Genomic DNA, 21,180 nt, shown 5'->3' with positions numbered 1-21,180 from the left:
TGACGGGGAGAGCTTGCAGTGGTGAATTGTAGCTGCTGCAGTGGACTGTGTTTCAGTTATTTTAGTCTTTGTCGAAGGCTCTGCTGTATTGCATAACATGAGTCAAATTGTAGCTATGCTACAGTATTAGTGCCTTTCTTTCAGTGTCACCAGTGAGGTCAGAGAAAGTGCAAAGGAACCATTTGGCTTCAAGTAAATTCAATCAATGTTTCACTTAAGCAGTAGCTGGGATTGAATTGCATTAGAAATGTATCTGATACTGTTTCTAAAACTTTTCTGTGTTTAGTCTGAAATAGTAACCTCATAGAAATCCCTGCATGAACAAGGGTTTATCTCTTTCTAAGGGACCCAATATGTTTTCATGTATTAATGTATTTCAATGTATAAAACCCCATTTAGACTATATTAAGTGTGACATTGCAAAAACAACCAATTTTGACCATTTAAAAAAATATTTAGCAGAAATTAATTTTTTCAATTAATAATAATTAACTTTGAAAAACAATTTTTAAAAAACAATCTTTTTTTCAACATTTGCCGTCAATCTTTTTTCTCCGTTTTTTGCAGACGCCCTAATAGCCCCTAAACCTTAGTTTGAAAAAACCCTGCATGCGTATACATATTTCAATTAATAGACTAAAAAGTGCAGCTTATCTGCAGACAACTAGGAAATAGGAAATAGCTAGGAAATACCTTCATTTTGGACAATTTTATTTTGGTCTGAGCTAAAGGAGATGACAGAATAAGTTAAGATAGGGCAAGTACAACAACTGTAATTTACAGCTGGCATGAAGTAGGGAGCTGCAAGGTTTACTCTACTGCCATTTGACTGCCAAAGTGCTTTTACCGCAACACACTGAACAGAACTCTCTAATATCCAAACTGGCCACTGTGACTGGGGAACAATAATGTTAAACCACTGAAAAAGAAACTGCTGAGTGAGCAGTCAGTGAGCCATGATAGTGCTGTCTTTCTCTTCCGACCTCCCTCTGTCTGCCAAAGTATTCATCAGAGGAAAAACCAGAGTGAGGGGAAAGGTATCTTAAGTAATAAGACGGTCATTTCTCGCTCAATAAGCACCGTACAAAATAGCCTACGCTACATAGATAAATACTATTCCCTCAACCGCAGCAAGTGTAATAAAAATTCCACGGATGTTCAACTTCTCTCCCAGAAAATTTTGCCCCTCAGCTGCACTCGAAAAAATGTCTGTGCGAAAGTCTCTATGTAGCAGATGTAGTCGTTTACACTTTCAACAGTGCGACCAACTAAACCAACACCAACTGAAAAAGTGTTGATGCACCACGTGTTTTACTGACATGTTCAGCTGTAACCATGTGTTTTTTTCAGACGGTTAGCTTTCCCTTTATAAACATCACTGGACTTAATAGTATTCTAAGGCTTACGGTCTCGTGTTTATGCATTTCTGTTTCTCCTGCAGACATGTCTGGAACTGGAGAGGTACCTACAGACGGAGCCCAAAAGGCTTTCGGAGCTCTTCGACGAGGAGCTTGACTGCCTCCTTACGCCAGCCTTCATGAGGGGAGACAGCGACGAGGACCTGATGGACCCTCTGCTGCCCAATTTATCAGACGAGCCCAGCCCCCCACCTCTACTGGTATCCCTTCCCAAAAACCTCCATGCCCCAGCCAACGCCAAGAATACCGACGCAGGGCTTAAAGAAGCCAGCGGAGGGGTTAATCCCGCCCAGCTAAACGCAGTCACATCCCTCACGCCACCTTCCTCCCCGGAGTTGGGACGCCATCTTGTGAAGCCCACGCAGACACTTACCGCCACAGCTGATGGCACGCTCACGCTGAAACTGGTGGCCAAGAAAGTGGGACTTGGGGCAGCAAAGTTAGTGGCGACACATTCGCTACCTTCGCCACCAAATCGCGGGGCACAGAGCGACGGTGAAGGAGGCCTGGGAACAGTAGGCGGAGGGGACATCCCGGAAAACAAAAAGAGGGTTCATCGTTGCCAGTTTAATGGCTGTAGGAAGGTTTACACAAAAAGCTCCCACCTAAAGGCACACCAGAGGACACATACAGGTGATTAAATGCTCCAATAACATATGTTCTAATATTTAGCATCACGTACAGCATTTAGCTTTCCTGGAGAAAGGTTTCTGGTTTAGCAAGTCTTACTCTGCATGTAATAAGATGAAGTTTTCAGAGATCAGAAAATACTATAGAAGGGTCACAAGAGATCTTGTGAAGCTAACTCGATTTTTGCTGCACAGCCCCAAAGCAAAATATCTGGTTTTCTCTCTCCTACACCTTAATCTCAAACTAAAATGAGCCCAGCCACAGCATTCAAAACCTGCCAGTGCAGTCAGTAATTGCAAGAAGATTGATAGACTGACTGAGCTGAATCTTGTTTCCCAGCTAATTCGAGCTCACACGCTCCGGTGCCGTAGTTGCTGCCCTCTCGCTGAACCTGAGAGCGTGTTGCGCTCTGCCATGGCCCCGAAACCTACTGTGACAGTGGCCTCAATGCAGCGTATCTGGCCCCTGTGGCCAGCTGTTGACTCGGCAGGTTTCTGTGAGAGCTGGTGGTGCTAATCGCTTTTAGGCTGATTCTAGCGTATAGATGGTGCTTCGCTTTTGAAGATCGGGGGAAATAAGCAATAGCAGGAAAAAGGGGAAAATAAAAACCCTAAAGGAACATTTTGGCTTGCTACCTCATCATATAAAAGTGTTTATTACAAGACAGACTATTCTTTTAATTAGCTTAATCCTGCTCTTTCAGTTATCATTTCCGTAGATTACTAAAACAGGGAGATTAAAATTACAATAGGATTTAAGAGAAGCCTACATGCTACAAGACTCAATGCTAATATTTTTGTTTAGGAGCACTCATGGCCCTGAAAAGTGAATTAAGCATTTCTACAGAATTCAGGGGGGAAACTTTTTTTTTTTTAAGATTTAATATTTTAAGATAACCTGAGAGATGGCATAAAACAGTTATAGAGTTGGTGGATGCCCTTATGAATAATGTTTTATATACTGTATATATATATATATATATAAACATTATTAAATGTTGAACAGTAGGCTTACCTTATTGGCTGAAAGACAGATGTTGTTAAGCATGCATTAATCAGTTGGTGATAATCCAACAAAGCTCATGACTGGATTTGACTGGACACCCAAAGGGCTACCTAGGAACATCGACATGACCAAATTACAAATCACAAATAATTTCACATTATGATTCACATTATTCTGGTGAGAAAGGAATCTCTGTTGATTTGGATAGAAAACAAAAGCATACTAAAGCATTTAAGGTTAAATGCATTAGGGAGCTTTTATTTTGTTTTAATTGCATTAGGGAGTTTTATTGTATTAATACACACCAATACATCTGACTGGGTGTCAGGAGTCGCTTAAATAATTTTTCACATTCATTTACACTCATAAATGCAGACGTGGAGCCCTGTGGTAATGACATGGTCCTACTTTGCTTTGTCAACAATGTTTGCTGAAGTTAATAGCACATCCCTGAATGGGATTTGGAGGATAAAAATGGGTTAGAATCAGAGAGCTCATTTTGAAATGCAACATGAGCCACTGGAGAAGCCGAAATGAATGGATGATAATTGGGCCCTACCTCTGAAATCTAAACTTCGGAGACAATAATAGCTTACCAGCACTCTGTCCTGAGGAAATGTAATTAACCACACCGTACACACCTAGGACACTGGTACGAGGGAAGGAGCTTGCCGTTTTGGAGGGGATCCGTTGCTAGGAAACCATATCAAAAGACTGTAATAGGTTGATTATTTGCAGCTCTAGATACCAATTGAAGCTCCAATATGCCAAATCAATCCCACCTTTCCCCTACCCTCTTTGGGTACAGTTGGGGTTGCCAGGCAACTACATCATGCATATCTAAAGCAAGCAATAATTGGTTGGTATTGCGGAGTGTCCATAGGTTGCATACCGACTGAATGGCTCTTTCTCTGTCTCTTCTCTCCTTTTAACACTCTCTCTCCCTCTCTCGGCTGGTTGCTAGGCGACTCCATCATGCATCCGTGACTCTCCAAGTTATAATTGGCCTGCGTTATGGTTGCCGTGGTTGCAGGTCCAAGCCTGCCTCGCTGCTGTCAGACAGCAAGAGAGGGAACGAAATAAAGAGGCGGAGGAAGGGGGCTACGGCATAAGGAGGGAGCGAGCGCGAGGGGGTCTTTGGCCAATTATTGTGAGTGTAGTGCGAAACATTTGCCGTGTCACACCTGCGGCCCGCCACTCTCCAAATGACAGAGATGCTCTTCCTGCACACTTGTAGCAGTCGCAGACGTGGCAATATTTTCTCCAACTGATTTTATAAATTGAAAAAGCTCAAGGACAGGCAAACATAATAAAATAAACCTCAAGGCACTTTGACCTACTGTTTGTCTGTGTGCGTCTTGCCTGGCAGAGAAAGATGAGAGATGTCAAAGAAGGCCCGCTGCTTGTTTGCAATATTCCCAGAGGTGAACTAGTGAAAAAAAAAGGCCAAGTACATTGTATTATATTTAAAAATCCTCTTCTATTTGTCATCGGAAGTCGAGAAATATTTTTATGGGGAATGGAAAGAGGAATGGAAAGCCTGGTCAGGCCTCTTACTAGTCGTTTTCCTCGTCGCCATTGCCGTGTCATTCTTTATGTTGCATCATAACAGACTTTCAGGACAGACTGAGCAACGTAGTGGTAAACCCGACGTTATGTCATCCGTTACCTCATCTTGCATCATAAAGCTAAAAAACGAGACGGGATAAATAGATGAACATACTTTGATTTCATAACAGTAACAGTGTGCTCATATCAACTGCATATTTGGGGATATGAAATATTGCGAAAGCGAATACCTTCCACTTTCCCCACATCTAACTGGATCATATTTTCCTTACAAAAGGAAAAAAGAAAATAACAGCCTGTAGTCATTTCCATTCCCTCTATGGTTTTCTTCATCAGTTTCTAGAGTCCAATTTCTATGTTGGTCCAGGCTTGTTAGTATAGTCCTTAAAGTAAGGCAGGTTTAGTAGGATTGTTAATGACTAATCATTCATTGATTAACCATCAATAATCAAAAATCAATAACCTGCATCTGTCTGGCCTTCCATCCTTCCATCTGTCTATCTGTTCCATCTATCCATCAGTGTATTGGTCTATCTATCTAGTCTACCTATCTACCTTTAACTATCAAAACTTTTTTTTAAATTATATTACATTTGATTCAACAATCAACTACGAAAATCACCATCCCTACTTAGTGAGTTTAGACATGTGGTCGGAACCAATTTATTGAACTATTTCCAATGGAGAAACAGCCACTTTATTCTGGTTAGGAATATTGGTGCACACAGCGTTTCCTGGAGTAGCTGGCAGCTCTTGTACTGTGAATATGGCATTGTTTCCCATTAAGCGTCATTAAGACCCCAATTATCATTACCACCTCCAGATCTGAATCCATGCCATCAACACCCTCCCCATTCCCACCTAGGCCCCAGGCTGAAGCCAGTTCTGTTCCCCAGGAACACTGCCACTGTGCTGGGACCCTCTCTTCGGGTGTTGAAACCCCCCTTCCTCCCTCACTCGTGGCCATATTTTGAATTTGAGGCATAAAAGTACAGCATGTGGAACAATTGGTTTCTCCTTTCCCATCTGTTTAACTTCATTTGAATTTCAGAGCTCAATGGGAGGGTGAAGAACATTTAGCACAAATGGCTTCATTTTGGATACTTGACTTTGGGTTATGAATTCATTCTGTTATGGTGACTGAGCACATTTAAGCAGCCCCACTTCAATTTAAAAACAGATGGAAAATTACTCTTTGATCGAATACATTTTTGTGTCTGAAAACGATCACCTCCATATATTGCCTGAGAAGGCAACATTTTTACTATTGAGAATACAGGAGGTTTGGGCTACAGACATGTGATTGGTTGACTGGGAGAAAAAGCAGCAGATTTGATTGGCTGGCTGGAATGTGTGATTGAGAGAAACAGTAATGAATGATGTTGATAATGGAACTGCTGACGGTGCTCACAGTGGCACATCGGCTGCCTCGCTCCAGAGGTGCACCATCTGTGTACAGGTGTGTGTGAATGGTAAAGCATGGATTAAATGATGTGTGTTTGTGCATGCAGGTGAGAAGCCTTACAAATGCTCCTGGGAAGGCTGTGAATGGCGTTTCGCACGAAGCGACGAACTGACAAGGCACTACCGCAAACACACTGGTGCCAAACCTTTCAAGTGCAACCACTGCGACAGGTAAGAGACACTGCAAATGCTGCAAAGCTAGCTCACAATAAATGCATGCGCTAATTTAAACCTTTTTAATTCTTTAACACTCCTACACATTCACTAGTCCACAGTCCTCAAGTGCCCATAAACAAATTCCTTTAGCTATGAGACTAGAAGACCAAACTCTCTCCCTCAAAAAAAAACCTCCCTTTGCTCTTGTTTTCTCAAATTCTCTCTGATGGCATGCACATACCAAAACTGCATCAGGCTCATTGGAAGTTAGTACAGGCCCAGTTCCCTGCTGAATAACTCATTCACAGTCTGGTCCTGTGATACCCATTACTGAATTACTGTGAATATCTCATGCTCGCATCCTGTTCCACTTTCCTCCGTCCTCCCTTCGGTACAGCATATTCCCACACTGTGGCTTGAGTGCAGGGAGAAAGAGAAGTTAAAGGCATGGGTGTGCATTCCAAGGTAAGAGAGTTATACAACAGTAATATAAAAGAGCTGGGTAGAGGCACATGAAGAAATGGATGCACGTAGAGCTACAGAGGAAAGACACAGCATATTTGATGAGGTTTTTTTGTGTTGTGTTTTTTTTAAATCACAATACTTGCATGAACTGTTAATTAAACATATGGAAACTGCTCCTGGTGAATAGAATGCACTACATGCAAATCATTCCCAACTAAAACACGACGTGCCAGTTACGTGGTTTATTGGTACTTTACTTTTATTTCATGACTTACTTATTAACAACATAACAACAACGTTGATGTATAGTGAAGAGATATACAGCACTCATCGCCGCATTTGCGCGTGCAATATACGTCAACGTTGTTGTTAATTAGTAAGTCATGAAATAAAAGTAAAGTACCAATAAACCAGGAAACTAGCACGTCGTGTGTTTTAGTTGGGAATGATTTGCATGCAGTTATTCTATTCATCAGGAGCAGTTTCCATACGTTTCATTAACAGTTCATGTAAATATTGTGATTTACCATGGTAACTTGGTTCTGTAACCCAAAAATGCCACTTTTGTTTTTTTAACTCATACCCACTTACCAACTTTATTGTATTAACAAAAACAAGTTTGGGACTGCCATTTAATAGCCATACCTTATAGGCCTACTGTTTAGTCATCAGTAGTCATTTTCTTACAATGTACTGTATGTGTAAAGTAAAGTGTGTGTGTGTGTGTGTGTGTGTGTGTGTGTGTGTGTGTGTGTGTGTGTGTGTGTGTGTGTGTGTGTGTGTGTGTGTGTGTGTGTGTGTGTGTGTGTGTGTGTGTGTGTGTGTGTGTGTGTGTGTGTGTGTGTGTGTGTGTGTGTGTGTGTGTGTGTGTGTGTGTGTGTGTGTCAACAATGTGAAATAAAATTGCTTGTTTTTCTTTACATTTCTCACAAGTTGAGAACCACTATTTTTAAAGTATGCACGATTAGAATTGTTGTGTCCGAAAAAAAATTATGCACTTGCCTGGATGGTTGCCCAGGCTGACTGAAAGGGTTTAGGACAGCCATAACTTTTTCTGACCAATGGGATACAACGGAGTGTCCAAGAAACCTGCTTGAAAATAGTACATTTTGTAATTCTGTTTAGTTATGGTAGTGGCACAGAAAATACACATTCAGTAGTAATGAACTTTAAGTTAAGTGCAAATGGAAACAGTACACAACAAAGTTGTCTGTGGACTAAATACTGACTTTGTACTCAAACATTATAGTGTATAGTGATTACACTCACAAAGAGCAATTTTACTGCAAACAAAATATTTCAGAGCTGAGCATAAATATATTTATATTTCTGTTAAACACCAAGTCATGGAGAAAGTCATAGAAATATCTAGTCTGGAAATCACAACTTCCCTCATGACTGTGGGAACCCTGTGGGAACCCTGTTTAAATCTTACGGGCTATATTTTAGCCAAGTCAAGTCAGCTTCATTTATATATCTCTTTTTACAATACAGATTGTTTCCAAGCAGCTTTACAGTGATAATTGGAAATTAATGCAACAAAGATTATTTTGGCTGTACAACAGCTCTAGAAGAAATTCAAGTGTGCGCACACACACGTGATGCAGAGGTAGCATGGTGAACGTGTGTTGGCGTTGTTGATAAAGAGGTGCAGAGACACTGAAACAGCAGAGAAAAAGGGAGATTTGCATTAGCATGGGGAGAAAGAGTGATAGCCTGTCAGGTGACAGTATTAGGAAGCTGTCACTCGGGCCTGGCATGCGGGCAGCAATTACACAGTGGAGGCCGCGTGCCCACTGAGCCAGCTCCAGGTGGAGGCACAATTAGACACGGCTCCCTGTCTCGCCGTCGGCATCAAACCAACCTTGCCGCAGCCTTTTGAAAGTTGTCCATTGAACATTTCTCTGCTGCTCCATCACAATGAAGCTCCACTGATCCCAGCGGACAAGTTGCGGCTGGGACGGCCTCTGTTCTGCAGACTGCTGCCGACACCTGAACAGTGCCGTTTTCCCTCAGGCTCAGCCAAGCACGTGAACTCTCTGGGGAAGGCATAGGGAAATCTGTGTCCCTACACTCATTACTCAGTGTTTGGCAGCTATTGCATGACAAAAGGAGGAGGAGCCGGCTTGGATAAGCAAATCTACATTGACAATTCTTTCTCCCTGATGTCAGGTATAAACAAGGGCATCTTCTGAAGATGATGTCTAGCCTGTCGGCTGCAGAATCCCACACACAGATCCCCATCTTTCCCTGGGAAGCATTTATAAATTGAGCCCTCCTGTTATTAACTTTTAATACTAAACCTTGAAGAACCTTTCGGGAAAGCACATCCATTTTTGGCTGTGCATTGAATTATGGGTGTATAAAGAATGGAAAAACTATTACAAATGTGAATAGTGATGCTGCTGGAATGTGAAAGTGTCCTTGTGCAGCATTATTACTCTTGACTGGGATAACAATAAAGAATAATGTGTAGCAATGGCAGAAGGAGAAAGTATCTATTGTCTGATGGCAGAAAGGATGCCTAGTTGAATCTGGATGGAATAAGCCAGGGGCTAAAGGTGATTCTGAGTGTACACTGTTGAAAAGGTGTGCAAAACTGCCCATTATGGTCTTCAATTTTGCAACTGACCTCTCCTCTGGCACTGCCTCCAGTCAGTTCAGGCCGAGTCCCATTACAGAATTTTTTTTAATTGTATTTAAATTGTCTTACTAAACAAAGGCAGCTGCAGACATGTGGCAACACCATTAGATATTAGAATAGAACAGTCAATACATAATACAGCATTTCTTCCATGATTTTTGGCATAGTGCCAGACATGTGCATCCGTCTTAAGTTACAGAGATAGTTACTCTGAGGCAACCTGAGGATAGGAGTCTTCCTCAAGTCCACAACAGTGAATAAGAATTAAGTTTAAGAATTAAATGAAAAACCAGTGCTGACCAAAATGACTGATGCCAAACTTGGGTAACTTTTAGGGTATATTTATAAATTAAATAAATTAAAATTAAATAAAAAGGCTTAAAAAAATTTCACATTATCTAAAAGATAGAACAAGATTTGGAACAGCATGAGCCGTGGTATTTCTCTCAGCTAGGTGTAATTACACAGAGTGTGTTACCATCACAATGGGTTATGAGAAGCTACAGTCAAGGGCAGTCTAACAGTAAATACAGTCAGCCAACACACACAGTCATACTGTCTCACAGTCACACACACACAAGTGTATTGGGCATCATTAATCCTGCCTAATCAAGCACAGCCCCCTGTTGGGTGTTGAGAGGGGTTGAGTGAGAGGTGGGGGGAGGGGTTATGAGATCTAAGGGTGTGCCAGCTGGTGTAGCAGCCACTTACAGTGAGTCACAGGACCATCTGTCCAGTCGCTCTACCCTACCTCCACACACACACACACACACACACACATATTTACACCTAGATCAATGCAAATCACAAACAAAAATTTAACCGAGTGTAATACAATACAATCATCAGGCTCTGAAAAAGAAATTCACATACCTGAACAAAAGTGAAATGTATATATGTAATTCACATAATGCAAATCCACAGATGATGATTGGTCAATACTGCAGTCTAGCTGTATTTTAGTAAACAATAAAAAAAAAATAAGAAAACTTGTCTTGGCTGCTACTGGGGTGCTGGAAATGGTCAGGTATATGTGCTTATTTTGTCAAGAAAAAAGATCAAGGCAATGGAAAAAGTAACCACCCACATTTCAAGTGGCCTTCGTTCTGAACACTTTTCCCCAATAAAAAAAAAAAAAAAATCCTCAATAAAAGCAAACCAAAATCATTTGTCTAAACAAATCACAAAATTACACATTATAATTTGAAGTAAATAAATAAGTATGGCGGGGGGATACATTTATATGGTTTTGTTTTTATGAGGGAATGAACTTCAATCCCCCATGAAGAACTGTGAATGGCTTTTTTTATTTTTTATTTTTTTTTATTGGTTATGCACATAATATACAGTATGTCAATTAATTGCAATATTTGAGCTTTTTTTGTTTAACTTCAAAGATCATGGTAGGTCTGTCTTGAAAGGTTTCTATGGAATCATTAAAAAAATTCTCTATGGAGAAAAATGTATGGGATTGTTACTTCTAAAACCCAGCTTTTGCCTTCTATAGACCTTAAGGCCTCATTGGGCATACAGGTAAGACTGATCATTGGAAGTCCGTTTGAAAGATTTTCCTTGAAGGACCAAAGAGAGAAAATACTAAGAGAATGATTGTACATTTGTTCAATGTTCAGAAAAGAATTCTGCGAAGCAACAGGGGAAAACCAGAAACTGTCAGACTGAGATATAATGTAGAAAAACCAACTGTGTATACCTGTATATATACACACCCTCCTCCCACCCCATTTTGCATCTTGGCTGCTTCCCATCCAAAAAGCAACAGCGGATTTAACACTGTGGCTCTCGACTAATTAATAATGGATACAGCCAGAGGCAAATTGAAATTATAATTCTCTACTCCTTTTCAACTCTCCAAGTTTTTATTCATTCCAGTTAAGATTCACTTTCAACACTTTTTTGGCTGTAATACAGTAATCCTTATAGCCATATAAATGTAGAGTAGAAATGGCATCGCAACACCATATTTTCTAAGCACGGTTATGTATTGCTCCTACCAGCAGTGGTTACATGTGAGCTTAATTGATGATGACACAAAAAAGCCCATGGCCCACTACGAGAAACCAACCGCTATGACTCAAGTGCTACATAACTAATGCAGTCGCACAGTTTAAACAATACCATTTCACCTCCAGCCTCGAAATAATTTCCTAATTCAAACGGGCTCGCTGTGATTTGTGGTCGCACTCCCAAAAAAATATTTATTGCGCAAGGCTCAGCACAGACTTTTCTGCTAACTGCATTGGCAAGCTATGCGTTCAAAACGATCTGTCACCAGTTTTAGAGCAAAAAGCTGGCTATGTTTTTTTTTCTTTTTTTTTTTTCAAACGCCAAATGTTGTTTTCTCTGTTCCATCTGCAAAGCTGCCACACATCTTCCAAGAAACTTAGATCGTGGCCCTCTTTAGCGCAATCATAAATGTGTTTCCTTGAGTGATTCCAAGCTAACTCTCTCTCTTTCTCTCTTTACAGATGTTTTTCCAGGTCTGATCACTTGGCTCTGCACATGAAGCGACATATCTAAGGCCGAGGGAGACGGGAGAGAGAGAGTGAGAGAAAAAGAGTGAGAACGAAGAGAAGAACATGTGTGCACCGCCCATTCGGGAACATTCACAACAGACTTTGGGTGCACACGAGGGGTCTGGCCGCAAACGTCACCAGGAGGAACATGCGAGGCAGCGTGGGCAAGCGTTGTTGGATTCTACACACTCTCAAGACCGTACAAAAGCCTTTTCATCAGTGATTAGCCATGCCTTACTGAGCGTTAGCTTGGAGGTCAGACACTGCCAAACACCACCTTTTTTTTTTTCTCATTCTCTTTTTGTACAGTAACTTACCACTAGCATGGGACAGTAAACTGAACGCTACATGTACAAAATCGAAACGCACATGTCATTCATCACGTAACATAATTCTACTAGAGAATCAACGTTCATTGTACATTCTGGAACTTCCTTTTTCTTTTTCCAAGGACACATCACAATTACCAACCTGCAGCTATGTCGTATACAGCAAGCAACCAAACACGGAAAACAACATTGCCAATACGTTCGGAGGAGTGACCAATGGAAGTAGCGGCCAAACGCAACGCACGGCCCCCGAAGCAGTCTCTGCACGGGAAAAATTTAAAACAAAAAATACGGCAACGCTCAGGATGTGTGCTGATTTCTTGTACTCTTTCGCTCAGGAGCGAACTCTTCTCTGCTCTTCACACCCGTCACCTCACGGGCGACCGAAATGATGCGCAGCGACACTTTCTTGCCTTTGTTTTTTTTTTAAAGACTGTTAAAAAGATGGTTTGTTTTCCTTCTGTGCTGAAATGTCTTAAACTTCTGAAAAGTGAAAACTTACTTTGTGAACACAAGCATAAATGTGCACATACGGGCAATGGGGGGGGGGAACTGTGAGCCCTTCTCAGTATGCACAAGGTTCAGTGGCTGCTATCTGGCACTGAAACGTAACATTGGAAGCATAAGACAGGAACAGAAACCCCCAGAAAAGTTTGAAACTGCTGGCTTGGTATGAAAGGACAGAAGTCTTCTATTTTTCATTTTGCTTTGCTCAGACTTGATCCGGGAAAAGTGAACCAGAGTGTGTCGGCACGGACCTTGTGTGATGCTCTTGACACTGGAAAGAGTTATTTTGCTTTGTGTTGATTCTGGCACCCATGTAAGAACATAGTAGTCTGGTGCACTGGAGGAGACCAATGAAGGAGACGTTATGGCGGGGAGGGACAGCTGGCAGGATGTTTGACTCTCAGATTGGAGCACCTGCTGGGATAAGGATCCAAAAGAACTCAGTGGCATCAGCCCAGACAAACTTTGCCTGTTTCGTATCCATTGTCTGCACTGATTTTTTCAATGTTCTCTGTGCTTTTTTTTCATACAGTCAAAAAAAAAAAAGCTCAAAAACAAAACAAAAAAAAGCATAAAAACAAAAAAACAACTTGGAGGGAAAAAAGCAGAAAACAAAAAAAATACATTAAAAAAAACTCTTTCACACAGACACACAACACAATGCAGACAGAATGGTTTCATTGCTCATGGCTTTTTCCTGAGAAAAACGCAAGAAGAAAAAAAAGCAGAACAATAATTACCAAGTTAATGAACAGCATTAAAACGAAACACTGCATGGCAGCCTCTTTCAGACAGACACACGCACTCGCACACATACATGCGCAGCTTGCCTCTCAGCATTATTTGTTTTTGCACCGAAATCTTCACAGCAGGGTTTTAGCAATTGTTGTTTTGTAGGATTGCGTTCCATCCAGACGTCAGACGTTAAATCGAGAACTTGTTGATACACTCGAGTAAATTCTGCTAAACCGGGCCTAGGTCTAGCTCTGTGTTAACAATCAGCTTCCAAAATAGCGGGTACAAAAAAATATATCATCGTTCCCAAGGTTGTGAAGCCTGTCATGGCGTCGCAATCAGGACGTTACCCTGCCGACCCTCCTCTTCTGCATTGATTTAATGGCTGTAAGGGTGGAGGGGAGATTGAAAGCCATTATGATTCAGCGGTAACATGTTCGTAGTCATCACAGACTCTACTAAATAATCCCAGATTATCCCTCAGGGGACTTCCAGAGCTTAACGTTCGATACCGAAACTCTCAGTGCAGAACTGCCTAAGACTGAAGGGTTGGTGCCTTTCTCTTGGTTTGAGTCCTGCTGAAGGCAGCTCTTCTATCACACATACACACACATACTGTACACAGACTTACACACACACCATCACTTCGGTTTGACCACAACTACACGTTTGATTTCAGTTGTCATTTTCAATTGATTTCCTTTTATTTCCAATTCATTTTCTCCATTGAAATGCAAAGTCATGCCAAATTTTTGACAAAATAGGGGATGAATTGGTTCATCTCCATTAATGTACAATCAGTTGTGGTTCGTGGCACTTTTTCCGCGAGAAGCGGCCCATATATGTGACGATTGTATGTATGAGTTTCTGTAAAGCAAGCGAGCAGGATGTATTGCTATAGTGTCATAAAAACGTTGTCTAAAGTCCCACAATTCAACAAATGGGGCAACTATCGACGGTGTACAGCATTCTACATGTTACATCAACTATGAAGTTTCGAAAGGGTTCAATTTCCGTTTTACTAACATATAGCAGAGGTGAAAAGCTACATTTGTTTCACACTGCTCTGCTCTCCTGTTTTTGCTCCCTGACAAAGCGACGATTCCCCTTATTCCTTTAGTCACCATATGGGATATAACAGAAGGAATGCAGAGACCAAAAAAACGTGTCATATCATTTTCTTTGACACTGACAAGCAATGAAGCCAGTCTTCAAATTAACACTTAAGATATACATATAAATATTGTCTGTTTAAACACAGTGCAAAGCAACGTTAAATGCAAAATTACAAACAAAAATCCCTTCTTTTGCCAACATGCTCCAGACGTTACTAAATCAAAATGTAATAGGCCAATCAGATTCATTAGCAGGCAACATGCCGTTCATATCCCCTCACATATCAAGTGCCATTTAAAACCCCCGATATCTCACTCTCAGAACGACAGCAGCGGTCCAGTCAATTGCACAGGCGTCTGATGCATACTTTGCCCAAAGAATTACGCATTTGCAAATAAACTGCTGGGTGTTGAAAGAGAGAAAGAAGAATTTTGTGTTCGACTTTATTCTCACAGTATCTCTTCTGCCCTTCACCAGCTTCCTATGATTTGTTATTTAATGTCTAGGTGATCATTGGCTTGGTCTTGGGTATGTGTGCTTGTAAAATATGGTTTGAATGCAAAGTTGAGGATGAGTTTAGAACCTAGCCGTGAAATTGAAACAGCGAATTAGTCGCATCGGTTCTAGTGCTTCTATAGTCAGTGCAGGTCACGCATGTCTTTAGAAATCACCATCCAGGCGATCGTTTTTAAAATGATTGTTTACGTAAGTCCTAACACGATTTTAGCTGTACAGAAGACCACCTTATCTACTGCGAGTTATCCGTACGGAGATAATGCTGTGGCTGAGTGTTTTACACGACAGTAAGAATGTTTGAAAACATTCTAAGGGAACAAATTTTAAGTGTACTAGATATGCGCACTCTTCCAGTGAAGCTCCCTTCCCAAGCCGTTTGCTTTGTTGCTTCAAAGAGGCTTTTGGCAGCTTAAATTTTATACAAAAAGATGCTTGAAACATCACAAGGGGGATTTTATGATAAATGGTCAGAGGTGACAACTTTTTCATTTTTATTGTCCGTATTGGAACATTTCACTGCATAACTAACACACGTCATTGTTACCGCTAGCTTAGTCTGTTTAAATGACACTGCTGTCGATTGTCTACATAACATTTAGTGGCATTTCAAGATGCACTTATCACAAGATCATGGGAACGATTCATACTTCAGCTTCTTAGATAAAGCTTGTAGGTTCATGGCACAACATTAATTGTCTTTTTCGATCAACAATGCATTAAATTAAAGTCTGCTATTATGCGTATACACTCAAATACTCATCCATATAGTTCCCAGTCAATCGCAAACAGAGATGAGAACTCTGAAGGACTCGTTTGACTTGAGATATACTGCATCTTGAAGTGCATCTGTATCCGTGTTTGTCCGAACTTGATATGTCAGTACGTAAGGTTTTCACCAGGTCTTTCCCTTTGGCTTTTTGTGTTCCTCACCTCCCACCCCATCTATCCCACCCTGCACCTGCAAGAACCACGGTCACTTCCTGAAAGCGCCGTCACTTCAGTTTCATCCTGCAGTTATGTTACCAGCTGTCAGCAATCTTTTACCTATGAATGTCCCTAGACATCACTAACCAGGGAGCAACCGGCCAACAACAGACCTCAAAGCTTTTACAGGTGCTCTCTCTCTCTTATCCAAACATGGATCTTTCAGACGGCCTCCGGTTGGTAGAGCAGGTACAAGTCTGAAAAAAAAAGAAAAAACAGAACAGTTATGTGCCATCTTGATTTATCTGTATGGAAGTAGGACGACATTTTGCCATATGTAGGCTGAAGCATGTAGTTTCTCGCTAGAGCAGGGACCCTCATATTCACTGTCCTCTCTTTCCCTCGCCACATCACTAACACTCCACCCCCTCACTTCCTGTAATCTTCACACTCTTCCTCTCCGTTTTTTTTCTATTCTGTTCTTTCCTTGTGTGTTTTTCTTTATTGGTTCTTTTGCTGTACAAAGTGTTTAAAATATTATTATTTGTATGATATAATGTTAGTATGGTAATGTTCTTTATTAAGGAAGAAGATGAAATTTATTTTTGTTACTGGTCTGTTTCATAATTCTTTTTTAAATTGGTATTGTAAGATATCTATGCAAGAACTGTTCAGTGGAGCATTTTTATTTAAGAATGTAATAAGTGTAATAAATGGTAGAATCTGAATACCCCGGACTGACGTTTTCTGTAACCAGAAAGAAGAAATATTACTTTGACAGCGAGTGAGAGCAAGACGCTGTCTTTTCATTGCCTTTCATAACCTTTTGGTGCAGTGCTTTCAAATAGTCAAGACTCATTAAGAGACAATTTTTGTCCCAGAAATCACCACATTGTGACAATGGCTCTGTGTACATTGGCTTAAAATGACTTTTTTTGTGTGTAAACGGTTCATTGGAATTGGAAAGCTGTACACCATCACCAACAGAAGCACTGTGAAGGTCAAAGACTACCACACTTTCTTTGCAGATATATATTGTTGTATATCTGAATTTAAACAAGCAGCGATTTTACCGTTGTGCACTGCAATGAATAAATAAATACAAATAAAATAAATAAAATGATGAGTAAAATAAAAATAATACATTATACTATTATTATAATTTTTTTAATAAATAAAGTAATTCCATCAAGAAGGCAATTTCTGGTTGCTGCATTAATAGTTATTTTGCGCATTCAGTATTGGAATTTTATATGAACTTAAATGCTTGTAGGCCCAAGTAAATAACAAGTGCTTGTATTTCTGAAATACAATTTTTCCTGCAACTAAAGAAGACCTGTATCCCCATCCTTTGATGAGAGCGGCCCACAAAGGTCCTCTATGATACAGTTTACTCAACCATAAAAATATGTCCCACGGCCTGAGAATTTTACCAACAGCCCTGCAGGTGTGTGAATATAGGCCATTTTACAATGACTAAAGACTCATCCAATCGGATTTTCAAGCCATTTTATACCTCGATTTTTATTACAAATTAATGACCCTCCCTCCCAAACTTCTCTCTGCGGGCCACTTTGTGCATCACATCCTTTAATTAGTCGTCACAGGGCTGCCAATGACTAAGCCACCATTTAGAAACTCGTACCCATGACTCAAGGATTAAAAGGGCTAATCGAATAACTAATGGTTAATTAGAGAGTAATTATGTGAAAGAAAAGGTACTTCTAGCGCACATTCTCACAGCCTTGTAAATGTCTTCCAGAGAGATTTCCTCCATCAGCTTCGCTCTATTATAGCTGATGCTGGTAATTGAAATTCATATTGTCATCGCCTCAAACCAAAAGCAAATGTGATATTTATGCGTCATCCACCTCCTGATGCAAGCCTTACTCCTGACAGACACTCGAACGCCAGTACGTTTCATCTCACCCCGATACACGGCACATCTGGTGTCAACTGTGAGTAGACCTAAATCCAATTAATTGCATTATTAATTTGTAGGAATAGACGTGTCAGTGACTGCTGAATAATCTCACCTAGGCTAATCACCAAAAAAAAAAAAAAAAGGAATTCTGCAGGCTGCAAATTTCCAGCCTAGTCTCTCGGGATCCTCGTCAGTAGCTTAATGTGCATATCCAGCCCCCTCTATTCACCATCCCGCTCACCCTCTCTGCTCTTGGCACAGGGGTCGAATCGTCTGGGTGGCGGAGAAGACATTCATCCATGCCAAGTTTATTAATGTAATACGTCCCCGTGCCCTTGTGCGCCGAGACAATGGTACTAAAATTAGTGTGTTGATTAAATGGAAATCATGCCACTGATGTGATTATTGCTTTAATAGGGCTAAACCACTGTAACTGATGCTAACTAACAAAAGGTCACTTAATTAAGGAAGTGATAGCAGAAGATAATCAGGAATTTACAGGACTCTCGAGGTGGCTGGGGCCAGGAAAACAATGTTTTGTTGTGCACAACATGCTCTTGCGATCGCCTTGATTGTGCGATAGTAAACAAGCTTGGATTTTCCCTTAAGACTGCATTTTGGGATGTAAGCAAACATTATTGCAGACGGCATGGGCACAAGGAATTTCCCATGATTCCTTTTGCCACCCTTACACAAAACTACTGTGATTGTAGTTTGTATCAAATTATAATATCATTGCACTTTGATATAGCCTGCTTTGGTATTTCCCATGATATTCCAAAGGCATTAAAATATAATATAGCTTTAAATTATATAAATCTACATAAAATAATGTAACAAAGTATATAATTAAAGATATTACATATATAATATATAGGCAATACCACACAGGCAGGAGTGGAACTTTACAACAGTAATATTTCACAATATTAGTAACAATTTATTACACAATTATTACAAAATTGTATCAAATAAATGCAGCCTTGGTGAGCATAAGAAATACACTAAATATAGGCCCACATGTATGTATACGTATGTAGTGCACTGACATAAAATGAAGGCTGAAATGAAAAGAAATTAAGTAATTTCAAATTTCTCATTTCAAATTTATAAACACTAAAGAGATCAAAATATGATACCTTTCATTAATAGTCTTGAATTTGAGCTTTTTCCTTCACCAGCGATTTCAAAAATTTACTGCCATCAAAATGAAACATCAAACTTGATTAAAAATGGTGAAAATGTCAAAGGACTCATAAAAATCTTCTCAAAAGCCCTTTAAAAAATTCATTGTATTAGGCTATAATTTAATGTCTGCTTTGCTGTCTGAAGAGGGATGATCACATTTAGTTAAACCTTTAATCTTAAGATGGCAATAAATATGCTTTTGTTTCATTAGCTCACATATAAAATATCTGCTGTTAAGGCACAATGAGCGGTTTCCCATAAAAGCAAGCAATTTATTCCTAACCATGGAGGAGGGGAATTATATTAACTGCCAGAGGAGATGGTATTTGGAGTGGGATGTGGCATAAATTGAAGGGTTTCATGGTTGTCCCAGCACAGGAAATACTTGTATCCTGACAGGCTGGAAGCAGGAAATGATGGCAAACAGTTTAACTAACACGTGTTTGGAACAATACCTCCTACGTGTCGACGGATGCCGCTTCATACAAGCGTGAGCTTGTTTATGGGTACACACATTGAGAGAGTGATCAAAAATAGCTTTTATGTATTGCATTTAATAGTAATTTGTTGAAACATTGTCAGCTTGACAACATTGTTATACTTTGAACGAACTAACCACCAGACAAAGATAGCAAAGTTCTTGGTGGCTCAGACAAAGAGAGAGAGAGAAATCCCTGTAAAATGACTTCCTCCTAAGAATAGAGGGAAGGAAAATTATGATCTCACAAGCAGCCCTGCAAACACAACAAGATAAATACTTCCCCACCGGATTGTCAAGCGCACCCATACACTTTTCTAGTACCCTCTCGAAATATCTGTAGTGATTGCTCCTGATATGACTGTGCTAAATCTGTCTGTCCTTTGCCACAGTTTTGCTGTAAACAGTATTCCTCACCCCTCTGCCAACCACGGAGAGGGAAAACATATCTGGTCTGAAAATTTAGAATCTAAAGGAGGACTATCTGAGGAGGATTAAAACATAATTAGCTTAACCATAATAACCCAAAGAATGCAATTGAGTTCTCTTTCACGTCTTCTTGCGCTTGACAAAATGATGTCAAAATATCCTTGTTAACACAATCGGTTATGTCTTAAGAGAACGTAAACAGTTGAGAAAGAAAACGCATGTGTAACAGTTTATTTGATCCGTGCATTAGGTATTAAAGTGACACCAGCCTAATAAAGCTGCTGCCATCTGTGTCATTACAGTTAATTAAAGAACAACAACCAAAAAATCACTCACTGATCTTGACTGAATAACTTTAATCTAACTTTAACTTTAATCCTAATGCGGTTATTATATGTTTAAATCAAATGTTTTCGATTCATTCAAAAGAAAGAAAAGAAGAGTCATTTGTTTGTGAATCGAACTACACTGGTCGATTTGCATGTTTGTTTTTGATTGCAGCTTGTACAGAAACCTCAATAGAAAGATGGTTCTTGATATTTCGCAGCACATGCACTTATCACCACATCGCATTCAATACAGATTGCAAATTCACATTCACAACAGAATTGAGCAGAATGCAGTGACACCTGCAGAACAGGATGCGCTGTACAAATACATTTTCAAAACAGGTAGGGTAAAATATTAAAACTGGGATTTTAAGAATCGATATTAGGAATGTTCAAATGAAGATTGCGATTAATTACAAAATCTATATTTTTACCAAGAACACTTTCTTCAGAAAATATAAAAATGTGTCAACTTTTATAAATGCCTATTTTACTCTAAACTAATACAAATCTGTTGTGAATAACAACATGTGGTCTACCAGTCTTCCTGTGGGAAATACCGGTAGTGCTATCTTCACAGTGCAGACACCTCGGTTTGCCATCCAGAAATGCTGCTGTTTACTTCAAATCAAAGGTAAAGATTGAGAGGGGGTCGGGGGTCAGAGAGGGGGTCATGCATTCTCATTTCTTATTTGTGCATCCTCGTTTCCTTCTCTCGCTTCCTTTCCTCGTGTCTTAGCTCCACCCCCTTAGGGCGCGGGGTAAGGATACATCTGTGTATCCTCACTCATGACTCCTCAGGAAGCTTCCTCACTTCTCA

At 40.2% G+C, this 21,180-nt stretch overlaps 1 protein-coding gene across 1 annotated transcript in view; it reads left to right on the top strand.

Moving 5' to 3' along the window:
- The window catches only part of klf7b (Kruppel like factor 7b), a 44,041-nt gene extending 27,301 nt beyond the window's left edge, over window positions 1-16,740 (top strand). Inside the window, exons 2-4 of the mRNA XM_082176422.1 lie at window positions 1,442-2,051; window positions 6,134-6,257; window positions 11,838-16,740. Of these exons, the coding sequence (XP_082032548.1) occupies window positions 1,442-2,051; window positions 6,134-6,257; window positions 11,838-11,889 (786 nt within the window). The 3' untranslated portion in view covers window positions 11,890-16,740. The remainder of the gene's footprint in view (window positions 1-1,441; window positions 2,052-6,133; window positions 6,258-11,837) is intronic.
- Window positions 16,741-21,180: the final 4,440 nt, after the last annotated feature.

This window comes from Leuciscus leuciscus (assembly GCF_965113295.1).
Source record: "Leuciscus leuciscus genome assembly, chromosome: 7".
NCBI classification, from domain to species: domain Eukaryota; kingdom Metazoa; phylum Chordata; class Actinopteri; order Cypriniformes; family Leuciscidae; genus Leuciscus; species Leuciscus leuciscus.
The sequence above is the reverse complement of the archived record's forward strand: the minus strand, read 5'-3'. Positions and strand labels throughout refer to the sequence as shown.